The 16,954-nt window shown below is 42.6% G+C and overlaps 1 protein-coding gene across 3 annotated transcripts in view; it reads right to left on the bottom strand.

Annotated features, from left to right (window-relative positions):
- LOC142663708 (uncharacterized) overlaps positions 1 to 16,954 on the bottom strand; it is a 225,059-nt gene that overhangs the window by 194,079 nt on the left and 14,026 nt on the right. Inside the window, exons 2-4 of one of the 3 annotated variants that reach the window (XM_075842600.1) lie at positions 16,013 to 16,176; positions 14,159 to 14,383; positions 13,999 to 14,077 (exon numbers count right to left, since the gene is read on the bottom strand). In XM_075842600.1, the coding sequence (XP_075698715.1) occupies positions 13,999 to 14,077; positions 14,159 to 14,383; positions 16,013 to 16,090 (382 nt within the window). In that variant the 5' untranslated portion in view covers positions 16,091 to 16,176. The remainder of the gene's footprint in view (positions 1 to 13,998; positions 14,078 to 14,158; positions 14,384 to 16,012; positions 16,177 to 16,954) is intronic. The other 2 variants (XM_075842649.1, XM_075842530.1) reach the window with 2 other exon arrangements.

The raw sequence follows: 16,954 nt of genomic DNA, 5'->3' as shown, positions 1-16,954 counted from the left end.
TTCCGGTCGCGGCTATTCGTTGAGGTGCGGTCATAGCCGGCGACTGAAGCCTGCTATGCGGCGCAGCGAGGATACTTTGCCGGTGCGACCAAACCTATGGAGCTGCCGGTCCCCGCCTGGTCACGCGGCCAGGCCGAAGCCTGCTTGGGAACCCAGAACCCCACATCTACCGGAACCCTACCTAGGATTCCTAAGGTAGGTGTATTAGGTTGGGAGCTAAGGGACCTCTCGTGTGAGAGGTATTAGCCAAGGCTTTAGGGGGAATAGAAGGGGGAGTTCATGGACCCCCCGATCTTGCCCCCTGCCCGAGTTTTTTTCCTGCAGCAACACAGGAGCGACGTCTCACTGCTCCTGACCCTGTAGGGACAGGAAGAACACTGGCAAGTGGGTGGTGCCTTTTAACCTCTCTGTCTTCCTGTCCCTATAGAGGTCAATAGGGCAACCTCCTGTGGTGCTGTCATGAGGGATGTACTGGAAAAGGAACTCAAGAGTGATGGAGTTTAATCTCACAGTCATAATGGGTTAATGTGTAAGGTACATTATGGTGTTAATTACTATTAATGTGAGGCAGATGGAGGTTAAATTCATCACACCTCGTGCCTTACATTAATAAGTGAAAAGTTTTTAATTTTATTTTTTTACAGCGTACGCATCATAAATGATGCAAATTGTTGTGCAGGTTATTACGGCCACACCGATAGCCAATATGTATGTTTTATGTATTGAGACTTATTTTAATGCTTATTGTAAGAAAAAAAAAAAAAGGCGTATGTGTATTTTTTTTATTTTAATATTACTTTGTTTTTAAACTTTAATATACTGGCATATATCTATATGCTTTTTTATTTTTCAATTGATTGAGCGCTGTGAGGGATTTATTTTTTTTGCGGGGTGAACAGTAGGTTGTATTGGGACCATTTGGGGTACATTAGACTTTTTAGTCCATTTTTTGTGGGAAATGAGGTGACCAAAAAAAGTGAGATTCTGGCACTTTAACCCCTTCCCAACATTTGTCGCAAGTATACGACATGGAAAGCCAGTGCTTCCTGCAAAATGTTGTATACTTACGCCAAAATGTTTGGCACCGGTTCAGAAGCTTTATCTTACAGCTGACATCCGGCTGTAATGGCGGGGACCGAAATTAGCTTCGATCCCTGCCATTAACCCCTTCAATGCAGCTTTCAATCGTGATCGCTACATTTAAGCTGTTTGCAGCTCATCGGAACCCCAGCAAAGAACTGCCTATCACGGAAGCCAGTCAAGATCCGCCCGGCGGCGAAGCCTTATCGGCTTCCGTAGCCGCCGGCAAGATGGCGCCAGCTCAGGAGCGGATACGGCGCCATCGGCGGTGGAAGTCAGCTGTATGTTACAGCTGACATCCACCTGTAATGGCAGGAACTGGAGCTAGCTCCGATCCCTGCCATTAACCCCTTCGATGCAGCAATCGAAAGCAATTGCTGCTTCTTAGAGGTTGCTAGCAGATCGCCAGCCCTGACAGGCAATCAGGACTGGCGACTGCTGTTATGGCAACAGGAGACACAATGGCCTCCTGCTCTGCCATTACAGAGGCCGAATAGGCCCTGCCAGGAGGCGAAGCCTAATCGGCTTGCTGTCAGCGAATAACTGACAGATCTAATACATTGCACTACATAGGTAGTGCAATGTATTAGAAAAAAATAAATCTGACAGTTGGACCGTCAAGTCCCCTAGTGGGACTTGAGAAAAAAGTGGAAAAAAAAAAAGTTTGAAACCAATAAAAGTTTCAAGTAATAAAATAAAACACAAATCGCCCTTTTTCTCTTATCAAGTCCTTTATTATTGAAAAATAATAATAAACCATACATATTTGGTATCGCCTGGACTGTAACGACCTGAGGTATCAAATTATATTATTTATTGCACACTGTGAACAGTGAAAAAAAAAAAAAAACGTAATAAAACTTTACCAGAGTTTCTGTTTTCTGGTCACTTTGACCTACAAATATTGGAATAAAAAGTGATCAAAAAGTCGCATGTATCCAAAAATTGTACCTTCAAAAACTATAGCTTGTCTTGCAAAAAACAAGCCCTCATACAGCTCCGTCGACAAAAAAAATTAAAAAAGTTATGGTTCTCACAACTTGGCGACAGAAAAAATACATTCTTTTTACAAAAGTAATTTTATTACGCAAAAACTTGTAAAACATAAAAAAGTTCTATAAAATTAGGTATCGCCGGAATCGTACGGACCCGCAGAATAAAAGTTAACATGTAATTTATAACGCTTGGTGAACGCTGTATAAAAAAAAAAAAAAACTATGGCAGAATTGCGGTTTTTTGTTTACATGGCCTCCGATAAAATAGGATAAAAGGTGATCAAAAAGTCGCAAGTACCCCAAAATGGTACCAATAATAACTGCAGCTCGTCCCGCAAAAAAAAGCCCTCATACCACTACGTCTATGAAAAAATAAAATTAGTTAAGGCTCGAATAAGTCAGGAAATAAAAAATATGCAGTTGTGCCGGCCCGAGGGGAACATTTTTTCTGTTTCAAGAGGCGATTTATCAAGGACCTAAAATTAGGGAACCAGGAAGGGGAAGGCCCAAACATATCTGCTGGAAGCGAGGGTGCCCGTATTATACCAGGACAACACTTTCCCAGCAAAATTCCCCAAACTGCAAAGGTGCGGAGTGTGGGCGAAAAGGGGGATAAGATAGGACGCCATGTATCAGTGCGACACCGGCCTGTGCAGAAAGGATTGCTTCACAGCTTAACACACATCTATGGATCATTTTATTGTTTTTTTTACCCCATCATTATGCCCCAGATGTACTCTGCCCAGCTTACATGTATCCCCACATTATAAATGGAAACACCAGCAATAATCAAACAAATCTACTACCAAGCAAAATCCACTCTCCAAAAGCCAAATGGCGCTCCCTCCCTCTGAACCCTACAATGTGCCCAAACAGCAGTTTCCTTCCACATATATGGCATCGTCATACCTGGGAGAACCCTTTTAACAATTTTTGGAGTGTGTGTCTCCAGTGGCATAAGCTGGGCATGACAGATTTGTCATTGAAATGGCATATCTAGGGAAAAATATACATTTTTAATTGCACCATCCGCAGTGCAATCATTTGTGGAAAAGACCTGTGGGGTGAAAATGCTCACTACACCCCTTAACAAATGCCTTGAGGGGTGTCGTTTCCAAATGGGGTCACTTCTCAGGGGTTTCTTTTTATTATTTCACTACTGAGCCTCTGCAGTTGTGAACCAATACTTTGTAAATCGCCAAATTAGGCCTCAATTTTACATGGTACTCTTTCACTCCTGAGCCTGGTCGAATGTCCAGGCAAAAGATTAGTGCCCCATGTAGGGTGTTTCTAAAACTGGGACACACCGCATAATAATTAGAGAGCTGTCTTGTTATGGTGGCACAAGCTGGGCACCACATATTGGCATATCTATGGAAAAAATCCAATTTTCACTCTGCAACATCGAGTGCACACTAATATCTACAAAACATCTGCAGGGTTAAAATGCTTGCTACACCCCTAGGTAAATGCATTGAGGGGTGCAGTTTCTAAAATTGGGTCACTTCTGGGGGGGGGGGGGGGGGTTTCCACTGTTTTGGGCCGACAGGCGCCCAGAAACCAATCCAGCAACATCTGCACTCCAAATGGCGCTCCTTCCCTTCTGAGCCCTGCCGTGTGCCCAAACAGCAGTTTATGACCATATATGGGGTATTGCCGTACTCGGGAGAAATTGCTTTATTCCTTTATTTGTTGAGAAAATGAAAAATTTTGCGCTAAAGCTATGTCTTATTGAAGAAAAAGGATTGTTTTTATTTTCACTGCCCAATTCTAATAAATTCTATGAAACATCTGTGGGGTCAAAATGCTTACTACACACCTAGATTAATTCCTCAAAAGGTGTAGTTTCCTAAATGGAGTCACTTTTTGGGAGTTTTCATTGTTTTGTCCCCTCAGGGGCTTTGTAAATGTGACATGGCCTCCGCAAACCATTCCTGCTAAATTTGAGCTCCAAAAACCAAATAGCGCTCTTTCCCTTCTAAGCAGTGCCGTTTGTCCAAACAGCCGGTTATTACCACATGTGGAGTGTTTTACTTGGGAGAAAATTACTTTACAAATTTTGCAGTGCTTTTTCTCCTTTAGTCCTTGTGGAAATGAGAAATAAAAAAACAAAAAAAAAAAAAAAAAAAAAAAACGCTGAACATACATTTACTTTGAAAAAATGTAGATTTCATTTTCACGGCCTACTTCCAATAATTTCTGTAAAAAACCTGTGCGGTCAAAATGCTCACTACACCCCTAGATAATTTCCTTGAGGTGTGAATTTTTCCAAATGGGGTCACTTTTGGGGGATTTTCACCGTTTTGGCACCGCAAGAGCCCTTCAAATCTGACATGGTGTCTAAAATATATTCTAATAAAAATAAGGCCCCAAAATCCACTAGGTGCTCCTTTGCTTCGGAGGCCGGTGCTTCATTCCAGTAGCAGCTAGGGCCACATGTGGGATATTTCCTAAAACTGCAGAACCTGGGCAATAAATATTGAGTTGCATTTCTCTGGTAAAACCTTCTGTGTTATAAAAAAAAAAAAAAAAAAAAAAAATTGTATTAAAAATGTATTTCTGCAAAAAAAATAAATAATGAAATTTGTAAATTTCACCTCTACTTTGCTTTAATTCCTGTGAAATGTCTAAAGGGATAAGACATTTTCTAAATGCTGTTTTGAATACTTTGGGGTGAAGTTTTTAAAATAGGGTGACTCTTTGGGGGTTTCTAATATATTAAGCCCTTAATGCCACTTCACAACTGAACTGGCCCCTGTAAAAATGGCCTTTTGACATTTTCTTGAAAATGTGAGAAAGTTCAAAGCCTTGTAACGTCCTAGAAAAATGAAAAGGATGTTCAAAAAACGATGCCAATCTAAAGTAGACATACAGTGAAGGAAATAAGTATTTGATCCCTTGCTGATTTTGTAAGTTTGCCCACTGTCAAAGTCATGAACAGTCTAGAATTTTTATGCTAGGTTAATTTTACCAGTGAGAGATAGATTATATTAAAAAAAAAAGAAAAAAAAAAAAAAAAAAAAGAAAATCACATAGTCACAATTATATATATTTATTTGCATTGTGCACAGAGAAATAAGTATTTGATCCCCTACCAACCATTAAGAGTTCAGCCTCCTCCAGACCAGTTACACGCTCCAAGTCAACTTGGTGCCTGTATTAAAGACAGCGGTCTTAAATGGTCACCTGTATAAAAGACTCCTGTCCACAGACTCAATGAATCAGTCTGACTCTAACCTCTACAACATGGGCAAGACCAAAGAGCTTTCTAAGGATGTCAGGGACAAGATCATAGACCTGCACAAGGCTGGAATAGGCTACAAAACCATAAGTAAGACGCTGGGTGAGAAGGAGACAACTGTTGGTGCAATAGTAAGAAAATGGAAGACATACAAAATGACTGTCAATCGACATTGATCTGGGGCTCCATGCAAAATCTCACCTCGTGGGGTATCCTTGATCCTGAGGAAGGTGAGAGCTCAGCCGAAAACTACACGAGGGGAACTTGTTAATGATCTCAGGGCAGCTGGGACCACAGTCACCAAGAAAACCATTGGTAACACATTACGCCGTAATGGATTAAAATCCTGCAGTGCCCGCAAGGTCCCCCTGCTCAAGAAGGCACATGTACAGGCCCGTCTGAAGTTTGCAAATGAACATCTGGATGATTCTGAGAGTGATTGGGAGAAGGTGCTGTGGTCAGATGAGACTAAAATTGAGCTCTTTGGCATTAACTCAACTCGCCGTGTTTGGAGGAAGAGAAATGCTGCCTATGACCCAAAGAACACCGTCCCCACTGTCAAGCATGGAGGTGGAAACATTATGTTTTGGGGGTGTTTCTCTGCTAAGGGCACAGGACTACTTCACCGCATCAATGGGAGAATGGATGGAGCCATGTACCGTCAAATCCTGAGTGACGACCTCCTTCCCTCCACCAGGACATTAAAAATGGCTCGTGGCTGGGTCTTCCAGCACGACAATGACCCGAAACATACAGCCAAGGCAACAAAGGAGTGGCTCAAAAAGAAGCACATTAAGGTCATGGAGTGGCCTAGCCAGTCTCCAGACCTTGATCCCATCTAAAACTTTTGGAGGGAGCTGAAGATCCGAGTTGCCAAGCGACAGCCTCGAAATCTTAATGATTTACAGATGATCTGCAAAGAGGAGTGGGCCAAAATTCCATCTAACATGTGTGCAAACCCCATCATCAACTACAAAAAACATCTGACTGCTGTGCTTGCCAACAAGGGTTTTGCCACCAAGTATTAAGTCTTGTTTGTCAAAGGGATCAAATACTTATTTCTCTGTGCACAATGCAAATAAATATATATAATTTTGACAATGTGTTTTCTTTTTTTTTATATAATCTATCTTTCACTGGTAAAATTAACCTAGCCTAAAAATTCTAGACTGTTCATGTCTTTGACAGTGGGCAAACTTACAAAATCAGCAAGGGATCATTATTATTTCCTTCACTGTATGGGGGATGTTAATTAAGAACAATTTTGTTTGGTATAACTGCCTGTTTTACAAGCAGAGACATTTAAATTGAGAAAAATGCTAATTTTTGCAATTCTTCGCTATATTTTGGGTTTCTTCACAATTAAATACTGAACATTTCGAGCAAATTTTGCCAGTAACTGAAAGTCCAATGTGTCACGAGAAAACAATCTCAGAATCGCTTGGATAGGTGAAAGCATTCCCAAGTTATTACCCCATAAACGAAAACATGTCCGATTTGAAAAATGAGGCTCTGTCAGGAAAATCAAAAGTGGCCAAAGAGGGAAGGAGTAAATTTTCTTTTTTGGCGTTCACCGTGCGGGTTGAATAATATAATGTAATAGTTCAGACTTTTAAGGACGCGGTGATACCAGTCATGTTAATTTTTTTTTTTTACATTGCTATTTAGAGATGGGAAGAGTTTTTTGTTTTTTTTTAAACTTTTAATTTATACATTTATATCTATATAAATAAAACAAAAAAGTTTTTATTAGTCCCCATAGGGAACTTGAACCAGCGTTTGTTAAATCACTCACTATATACTGCAATACGAATGTTTTGCAGTATATAGTGATTCTGACTTGCTCATATAAAGACCTGCCTTGTATAGAAGTACAACGATGTCAGACCTGGGGCCTTCATAAAACCCCAAGACTGCCATGACAACCATCGATTCGCATGGTGCGTGATGCAATGTCAGAGGGGGCCGCCCCGTTTCTAACAGTTTTAAAGGCATGGTTCCTTTTGACAGTCGCATATAAAAGGGGTTAAACAAGCAGGATCCGCTTCTTACACTGAAGTGTCAGCAGTTTCATACAGCGGACATGCTGAACTTATGCAGCGGGCTCAGCCCATGAACCCCCTCCATACTCCTCCACCGTATATATAGGTCGAATGTCAGGAACGGCTTAAAGTTAACCTGTCAGTAGGTTTGGAGCCACTAAACCACCAGTATGCAGTTATACAGCCGGGATTTAGTGTTCCAAACTAGGGTTGTAACGATACCAGAATTTGGACTTCGATACCAATACTTTGTGTAGTATTGCAATTTTCGATACCAAAACGATACTTTGCCAACAGTAGCAAAAAAAAAAAAAAAGTTCTTCCATTTTCTGATGTGAGGCGCGTGGTGCTTTGAATTTTGAATTTGCCTCACATTAACCCCTTCCCGCTCCTGGACGTACTATTAGGTCATGGTAGCTGTATCGATCGCGCTCCATGACCTAATACTACTTCCTGCAATCAGCACAGCGGTGCTCGCGCCCAGCGTGTTCATAAGCGGTGATAGCTGCTGTTTCTGAGAGCAGGCTATCACAGCATAATGTGCCGGGACCATTTACTATGGTCCCGCCTCGCCGATCGCCGCTATTGGCTAGTCAGTGAGTAACTGACCAATAGCAGCGATCGGTCTCATTCAGCACAGCAGTGCTCGTGCCCGCGCGTTCATGAGCTGTGATAGCTGCTGTTTCTGACAGCAGGCTATCACAGCATAATGTGCCGGGACCTGTTGCTATGGTCCCGCCTCGGCGATCACCGCTATTGGCTAGTCTAAGTGACCAATAGCGGTGATCGGTCTCTTCACTTCCTCTCCCTGACCTCACATCCTCCTGCGACCGCCCTAAACGGCTCTGTTGGAGTTAGCGAGGCGTTCAGAGCGGTTGTGAGCAAAGAGTCAGAAGAGAAAAAAAAAAAAAGAAGTGAAAAAAAGTTTCAAAAACGTTTTTTTTTTTGCTTCCCACCTCACCATCCACTACCCACTACCCACTACCCACTCATGTTCCCTTCCTCTTTGAGTTCCCCCCACGTTTTTGACTTTTCAGTCTTCAGGACCAAATGTCTTGGCCCCTGGGGATTTTTTTTAATTTTTTTTCTATATAAAAACAAAAAAAAAAAAAGAATAGAAAAAAAAAATAAATAAATAAAAAAAAGTTAGTTTAGCCAATTTAACTGGTTTAGTATTAGGGTTATTTAGTGTCAGGGAACCGTCAAAAAGCGTAGATAAGTATAGTGTCAGGAAATTTCGCGTCAGGGACCAGTCACCGTAGTTAGGTTTAGCGTCAGGGACCAGTCACCGTAGTTAGGTTTAGTGTCAGGGAAGATGGGAATAATCTAGATAGGTTTAGTGTCAGGGAATCGTCGCCGTAGTTAGGTTTAGTGTTAGGGAAGTTCACATAAAATTTAGTTAGGTTTAGTGTTAGGAACCCTCGCCCTAGTTAGCTTTAGTTGAAATCCCTGAGAGAAGTGACCCCACAACAAGTGATACCCCCGAGCGAAGTGACCCCATTTGGACGCCCACACCAGACCATTATGTACCCCAAATCCCTGAGTACACGGGCAGCCCAGGGATCAAATTTAACACGGCAGGGCTCAGTGAGATGGACTTTTTCAAGTTCTTCCTCACTGATGACTTTATAGAGCTAATGGTCTCCCAGACTAATTTATATGCCCAACATTATATAACAAAGAACCCCCTCATCATTTTATGCCCAATCCCACAGGTGGACTCCTGTAGACGCAGCAGAGTTGGGCAAGTTCTGGGAAATGCTCTTGAACATGGGGCTTCTGAAAAAGCCATCCATTAGGACGTACTGGAGCACGGACATCTTATACCACACCCCGATGTACCGTATGGCCATATCCAGGATGCGTTATGAGGCAATACTTCGCTTCCTACATTATGCCGATAATGCGCTGTGCCCACCCCGAGATGACCCCAGTTTTGACCGTTTATATAAACGGAGACCCTTATTAGACCATTTCAGTGCCCGGTTTGCCCAAGCATACACCCCCGAGAAGTGTATTTCTATTGATGAGTCCCTGGTACATTTTAAAGGGAGGCTTCAATTCCGCCAGTACCTGCCGAGTAAGAGGGCAAGGTATGGCGTGAAGATGTATAAGCTGTGCGAGAGTGCATCAGGGTATACCTCCAAATTTAGGATATATGACGGGAAGGACAGCGGTTTTCAGCCCCCAGAATTCCCCCCCCCCCTTACTGGGAATTAACGCAAAAATTGTGTGGGATTTGGTGCACCCACTGCTGGACCAGGGTTAACACCTCTATCTGGATAATTTTTATACCAGCGTCCCACTCTTCAAGTGCCTCGCTTCCAGAAGTACTGCGGCATGCGGGACTGCTAGAAAAAAAATCTTAGAGGGCTCCCTAAGACTCTGCTTGGGCAAGAACTCAGAAGGGGTGAGAGCAGGGCACATTCTAGCAGCAACATATTGTGTGTCAAGTACAAGGACAAGAGAGATGTCCTTGTATTGACAACAATACATGGCCACACCAGTACCCATGTACCTGTACGAGGTACCAGTACAGAGAACCCAAACCAGATTGCATCCTGGACTACAATAGGTACATGGGAGGGGTGGACTTGTTAGATCAAGTCCTGAAGCCACACAGCGCCATGCGGAAATCGAGGGTGTGGTATAAGAAGCTGGCCGTGCACATCATACAGATGGCATTGCACAATGCGTACGTGCTATGTCGATGTACAGGCCAGAGGGGAACTTTCCCGGAATTTCAAGAGTTGGTTATAAAGAACCTAATTTTTTGGGGCCAGAAAGGGGGGCATCCAGTACTTCTGGAAGCGAGGCCACACGCATCGTACCAGGGCAACACTTTCCAGGAGAAGTTCCCCAAACCGGTGGAAAGGGAAAGAGTCAAGAGGAGCAGAGTCTGCTATAAGAGGGGGATAAGGAAGGACACAATATACCAATGCGACACGTGTCCCAAAAAACCAGGGCCCTGTATAAAAGATTGTTTTAAAATTTACCATACATCCCTTGATTTTTAATTTACCCTGATGCACTCCGCACAGCTTATCCCCCTCATCTTTCCCTTCTGAGCCCTGCCATGTGCCCAAGCAGCAAATAACAGCCATATGTATGGTATTGCCATACCCGGGAGAACCCACATTACAATTTATGGGGTGTATGTCTCCGGTAGCACATGCTGGGCACAATATATCGGACACTGAAATGGCATATATGTATAGGAAATTGCAAATCTCACTCTGCACCATCTGCTGCGCATTACCTTTTACACAATAACTGTGGGGTCAAAATGCTCACTACACTTCTAGATGAATGTCTTAAGGGGTGTAGTTTTTAAAATAGGGTCACTTCTCGGGGGGTTTCAACTGTACTGGTACCTCAGGGGCTTCTGCATACATGACTTAGCACCAGAAAAGCTCCAGTAGGCCAAATGGTGGTCCTTTCCTTCTGAATCCTGCCATGGGCCCAAACGGCAGTTTATCACCACAAATGGGGTATTGCCGCACTAAGGACAAATTGGGCAACAAAATGGGGTATTTTGTTCCCTGTGAAAATAAGAAATTTTGATCAAAAATTACATCTTATTGGAAAAAAATTTCATCTTTTTAAATTTCACAGCCCAATTCAAATAGATGCTGTGAAAAAACTGCGCGGTCAAAATGATAACCATAAATGAATTCCTTGAGTGGTGTAGTTTCCAAAATGGGGTCACATATGGTGGGTTTCCATTGCTTTGATACCTCAACACCTCTTCAAACCTGGCATGCTGCCTAAAATATATTCTAATAAAAAAAGAGGCCTCAAAATGCACTAGGTGCTTCTTTGCTTCTGGGGCTTGTGTTTTAGTCCACGAGCGCAGTAGAGCCACATGTGGGACATTTCTAAAAACTGCAGAATCTGGACAATACATATTTAGTAGTGTTTCTCTGGTAAAACCTTCTGTGTTACAGAAAAAAGATTGAATAAAATTGAAATTCAGCAAGAAAAATGAAATGTGCAAATTTCACCTCCACTTTGCGCTAATTCCTGTGAAACGCCTGAAGGGTTAAAAAACTTTTTAAATGCCGTTTTGAATACTTTGAGGGGTCTAGTTTTTAAAATGGGGTGTAATATGGGGGTTTCTAATACATAGGCCCCTCAAAGCCACTTCAGAACTGAACAGGTACCTTAAAAAAAAAGGCTTTTGAAATTTTCTTAAAAATATGAGAAATTGCTGTTTATGTTCTAAGCCTTGTAACGTCCAAGAAAAATAAAAGAATGTTCAAAAAACTATGCCAATATAAAGTAGACATATGGGAAATGTGAACTAGTAACTATTTTGGATGGTATAACCGTCTGTTTTACAAGCAGATGCATTTAAATTCTGAAAAATGCTATTTTTTCAAAATGTTCTCAAAATGTTGCAATTTTTCACCAATAAACACTGAATATATCGACCAAATTTTACCACGAACATGAAGCCCAATGTGTCACGAGAAAACAATCTCAGAATTGCTTGGATAGATTTAAGCATTCCGACGTTATTACCACGTAAAGTGAAATATGTCAGATTTGAAAAATCGGTTCTGAGCCTTAAGGCCAAAACTAGGCTGCGTCCTTAAGGGGTTAATAGTAATTAACCCCATCATGTACTTTACACATTAATCCAATGTTGTCCATTATGACTGAGAAACATGTTGTGCAGGTTATTACAGCCGCTCCAATACCGAATATGTGTATGTTTTATGTATTTACACTTATTTTAATGTTTATTGTAAAAAAGGTGTATGTGTATTTTTTTTAATGTAACATTATTTTAGGGTTTTGCGTTTTTATTTTTAAACTTTAATGTACTGGCATAGAGCCATATGCCAATACATTAGCCCGTGTACGGATAGTACACGGGCAGTTGTTAGGACATGCCTAACAGAAAATAAGGTAAGACAGCCCTGGGGTCCTTCAATGGACCATGGGCCGTCTGCCCATATATGGTATGTTCCTCAATTGCGTCACAGGGAAGCGTCACAGGGTTTCCTTGATCTAAGTGGTCAGCTTTGATCGCCGCATTCAGTGCCTTGGAGTGGGGCTGCGGCTGTGTAATTCAGCCAATGCCCCGCTCCTGACAAATGCGGGCGCGGTCAGAATGAGGTGATGCGGCCGGCGCTGCGCTAATGAGCGGTGGCACAGTCACTGAAGACAGAACAGGCGGGTGTTTTGCAGTGTGCCCACGATGTTCTGTCTTCACTGCCGCTGCTCATTAGTGCAGCGCTGGTTGCATCACATCATGCTGACCACGCGCACAGTTGTCAGGACTCCGGAGCGGGGCAATTGCTGTATCACGCAGCCGCAGCCCCGCTCTCATACATTCATGTGTTACAATGCTAAGCTGTGCGGCGGCACAGCTAAGTATCGAAATACACTAAATAACGGTATCAAACCGTTTGAGGGTGCACGGCATTGATGTTTCGATGCATCTTGCATCCCTATTCCAAACCTGCCGACCTCTAAAACGGACATTTAGGTAATAGTTAGTAGAGTAAGCTACAACTTACCGAAAGGAGGCCCGGTAAAGAGTCCAGAAGCACCATGTGCATGCGCATATGAAGCCGAGGACAGTATACCTTGCTCCACTTCGCATGCACAGTGAACTGTCCTCCGATTTATGCAAGCAAGGTGCATGAACCCGATGATGTTCCGGAGCTCCTTTCTCTAAATTGTCATTTACTTTACAAACTCTTCCCTAAACGTCTGTTTATGACATGGGCAGGTAGTGAACACTAGACCCCGCCTCTATAAACGGCATGATGGCGGTGTGGTAGTTCCAATCTACTGACAGGTTCCTTTAACTATTATTGGCTGAGCAAGGTCACAAAGTTTGTGTGAACATCTTCCGTGATTGGATATCAACGTATTTATGTCCAACCGAATGCAGGGGGAAGGGGAGGATTTTTTTAATGGTTTTTATGGCCAAAATCCGCTACATCATTAAGGGATTAATATGCAGTAAAGGGGCAAGAATTATACACCATCTATTTTTATAGGAGGCAAATTAAAATATCTACGTCATTAATATAAAAGGGTAGAACATATGGAGAGTGTTTTTTTTTTCTCTTTTAACTGAAAAAGTTCCGAATTAAGTGTCTACTAGCAGAACGTCTTATCCACGTGCAGAAGAGAAAACTCCAGTATTAGTAGATCTCACACTGAACCTGCAGAACATCTTTCCACACGATTGTCATGGCTGGTGTTCCCACATGGTAGAACTTTACACTCCTTATGGTGGAGAGATTATAAGAGCAGCACAGATCAGTCACTGGTTATATAAGAGAATGTTCACACACAGAAGCGACTGTCCCACTCATCTCAAATCCAAGAAAACAAACAACCACATTCAGATATATGGAAATTTGACAACAAATCTGCCGCGTGTGAACATACACTAGTGCAGCACTGCAGCAAAGCGAGGAACATGTGCATTTTGAGTTTTTTACTTCTAAAAAAAAAAAATCTGTTATCATTACGAGATTTGTTCAATAAAATTTGCATTATACTCCAACGGTTGATGGCTTGAAGATTATACTGACTGTCATTTGCATCGACTATTTAGGAAAATCAGCGAAAAATAACATTTGCATAATAATTTGGAACGCGGTGTATATCTCACCTTGTGATGTGCGCGGCCGGTAGTTTTCCATCATCGCCTCCTCGTACAGATCCTTGTGTCCTTCTAGATACTTCCACTCCTACATACAGAAATAGACAGTGACATCCTGACACCTTATAGGAACCTGACACACACAATGATAAAGTCATCACCCAGACACCTCCAGTGCTGTTACTGTAGAATTTCCCAACAGTGTCACCTCTCCAGTCAGCAGCTCAGTCATCTTGTAGATCAATTCTAAGATCTTCTTCTTATTGTTCTTCTTATGTATCCGGGAGTGAGGGGGAGGCTCTGTGATGGGGCTCTGACTACGGCTCCATCCTCCTGACTCATGGATGATGGGAGTCGTACAGTCACCCGATGTCTTCTTCACCATTATGTACTCCTGTATGTATGGAGGGAGACACACTTAGGCCCTGTTCACAGAGAGTTTTTTTGCATTGATTTTGTCAGCGAAAAAAAGAGTTGGAATCAGCACCAAAAAACGTCCAAAAAGGCCTCCCATTGAATTCAATGGGAGGCAGAGATTTTTCCGTGGCGGCTTTTAGCCACGAGACACGCCGCGAAAATCCTTGAAGAAATTGAGCCACATTTTTCTGCCTGCAAAAAAACTCAGTGTGAACAGGGCATTAGAGAAAAAAAAAACCCTTCCAGACTCCAAATCTGGAAGTCAGAATGACTCCCTGGATCAACAAGCCATCTCCAGAAATCTATGACACTCAAGAAAGACATCCAGGGACATTCTGAACTCTTTTAGTGAATTCACCGTGACAACTTCTTCAGACAGAGAGATCCATAGTGTGACTACTCTTACAGTAAATAACCCCTTCTATGTTGGTGTAGAAACCTTCTTTCCTCTAGACATAGTGGATGCCCCCTTCTTAAGGTATGTTCACACGGCTTACTTTCAGCAATTTGCGGGTATATCTCTCCCACGGGGCATTTTTTTACCCGGCCGTTTGTAAAAACGGCACGTAAAAAAATGCCCTGTAAAAAGTGCAGGTCACTTCTTGAGCCATTTTTTTGAGCCGTTTTTTAATGTCTCAATAGAAAAACCGCTCCAAAAACGTCCGTAAAAAACGCTCGATGCTTTAAAAACGGCTGAAAATCAGAGGCTGTTTTCCCTTGAAAAACAGCTCTGTATTTTACAGCCGTTTTTTTGTTTACCGTGTGAACATACCCATATAGTTACAATTTAATATGTTCCACCCTTTCCTCCAGGATACACAAAATAATTTTGTACCGCCGAATATAAAATAACTTTCCATGAATCAAAAGTACAGACGAAATAATAAATCATTTTATCTTTTTTACAGAAAAAGGCATCTCCTTCTCCACTTATCATACTCCCTCCCACGTAAATGTTCACTCAGATTTCACTGATAGAATCTGTAGAGCAGAGAGGAATTTCTCAACTTGAGGGATCAGGTAATAGCTGCCCATACAAATCTATGGAGCGAGGAGGGGGAGGAAGAGACGAATTGCGAACAGTTTCCTACACACAGCACACAGAGGACATCCTGATCTACGATGTCTATCTCTCACATATACTCAGAAACAGCAGCTGCTAGATTGAGGATGTTATACAGCAGCAATGAGTAGAGTAGCTGAGAATCCAGCATTGGGGTGAGATATAACACTTACTAGAAGCAGCAGCATGGAAATTACACAGAAGTAATAAGCAGTGTAGCTGTGAATCCAGCACTAACGCTGGGGAAGTAAAACACTTACTAGAAGCAACAGCTTCTCTGTTTCTCTGCAGCTGCTCCCTTCTCAAGGATATAATATTGGGGGGGGGGGGGGGGGTGACTAGATGGACCATGTGCTCTCCTCCTGCCGTCATCTTCTATTTTTCTATATAGATGTCATCCTGGTTCCTTGTCATTCTCATTGCTCTACAACATTACTATGACCTTGGAAGGTCTGGACGCTATTATACAGGACACTGGATTCTTCCTATTATGTATTGTCCCTTCCCTATGTTGGACTTGTTCTATAATGTAGAAAAGTTTACCTCTCCGCTCAACAGGTAGATGATCTCCAAGGTGAAGTTTAATATTCTTTTGCTCATCTCATTCCTGTCCTTGTCCATCCTTGGTGGGTCATTCAGGAGAAGGAACGTTGTTGAGGAGAAGATGAGATAACTGGAGGAACTGGAGGATCTAGTACTGCAGACGTCTTTATGAAGAAAGGAGAAGATGGAAATTATACAGGGGACAACATCATGTGTGACATACAGAACCTCACTTATTGATCATTGAGAGAAATATCTTCTCAGAGCCGTCACCACATGGAATAAAGGGGTATTCCCAACACAGACATTTCCCCCCGGGATATGCCAGAAATGTCTGATAGATGCGGCTCCACCTCTGGCCGTGCTCGGCTGTTTCTGGAACTCCTATACAAGTGAATGGAGTGAGTCGTGCACACGTGTAGTCACCTCTCCATTTATTCTCCACCTGGATGCAGTCATCACCTCACCAGGCGGGTCGGGGGACCCCCGTTCTCCACCTAGACGTGGGACCCCATATATCAGACATTTGCGACATATCTCTCAGGTGAGAAGAGTAAAATGAAGACATTTCCCCCCCCAGACAATGAAGACCTGACTCCTACCAACCTGATACATGGCGGATACTGGGGAGACATTGCTGACATCTCACAAGACATGGTGCACACTACGCAGTCAGTGTTAGATATGAACTGTGAGGTTCTGCAGCAGCTGAGGTGACATTACATATAAAGGGAACATGCAGTGTGATCTCTTATTATCATGTTATAGCGCAGGTGGAGCGGAGCAGAGTGACCATTGCTTTGTGGGATAAGATTCAGTATAAACTTGTATTTTACTCATTTAACCCCTTCCTGCACAGGACATTTACCGCTCATGAGTTGTTTACATGTCATAGGGAAGACCGGACACTCTGTTGCAAACCTAAGTGTTTGGGAGGGGGCT

This window comes from Rhinoderma darwinii, chromosome 1 (assembly GCF_050947455.1).
Source record: "Rhinoderma darwinii isolate aRhiDar2 chromosome 1, aRhiDar2.hap1, whole genome shotgun sequence".
Taxonomy (NCBI): domain Eukaryota; kingdom Metazoa; phylum Chordata; class Amphibia; order Anura; family Rhinodermatidae; genus Rhinoderma; species Rhinoderma darwinii.
This window is presented reverse-complemented; position numbering and strand designations above follow the sequence as displayed.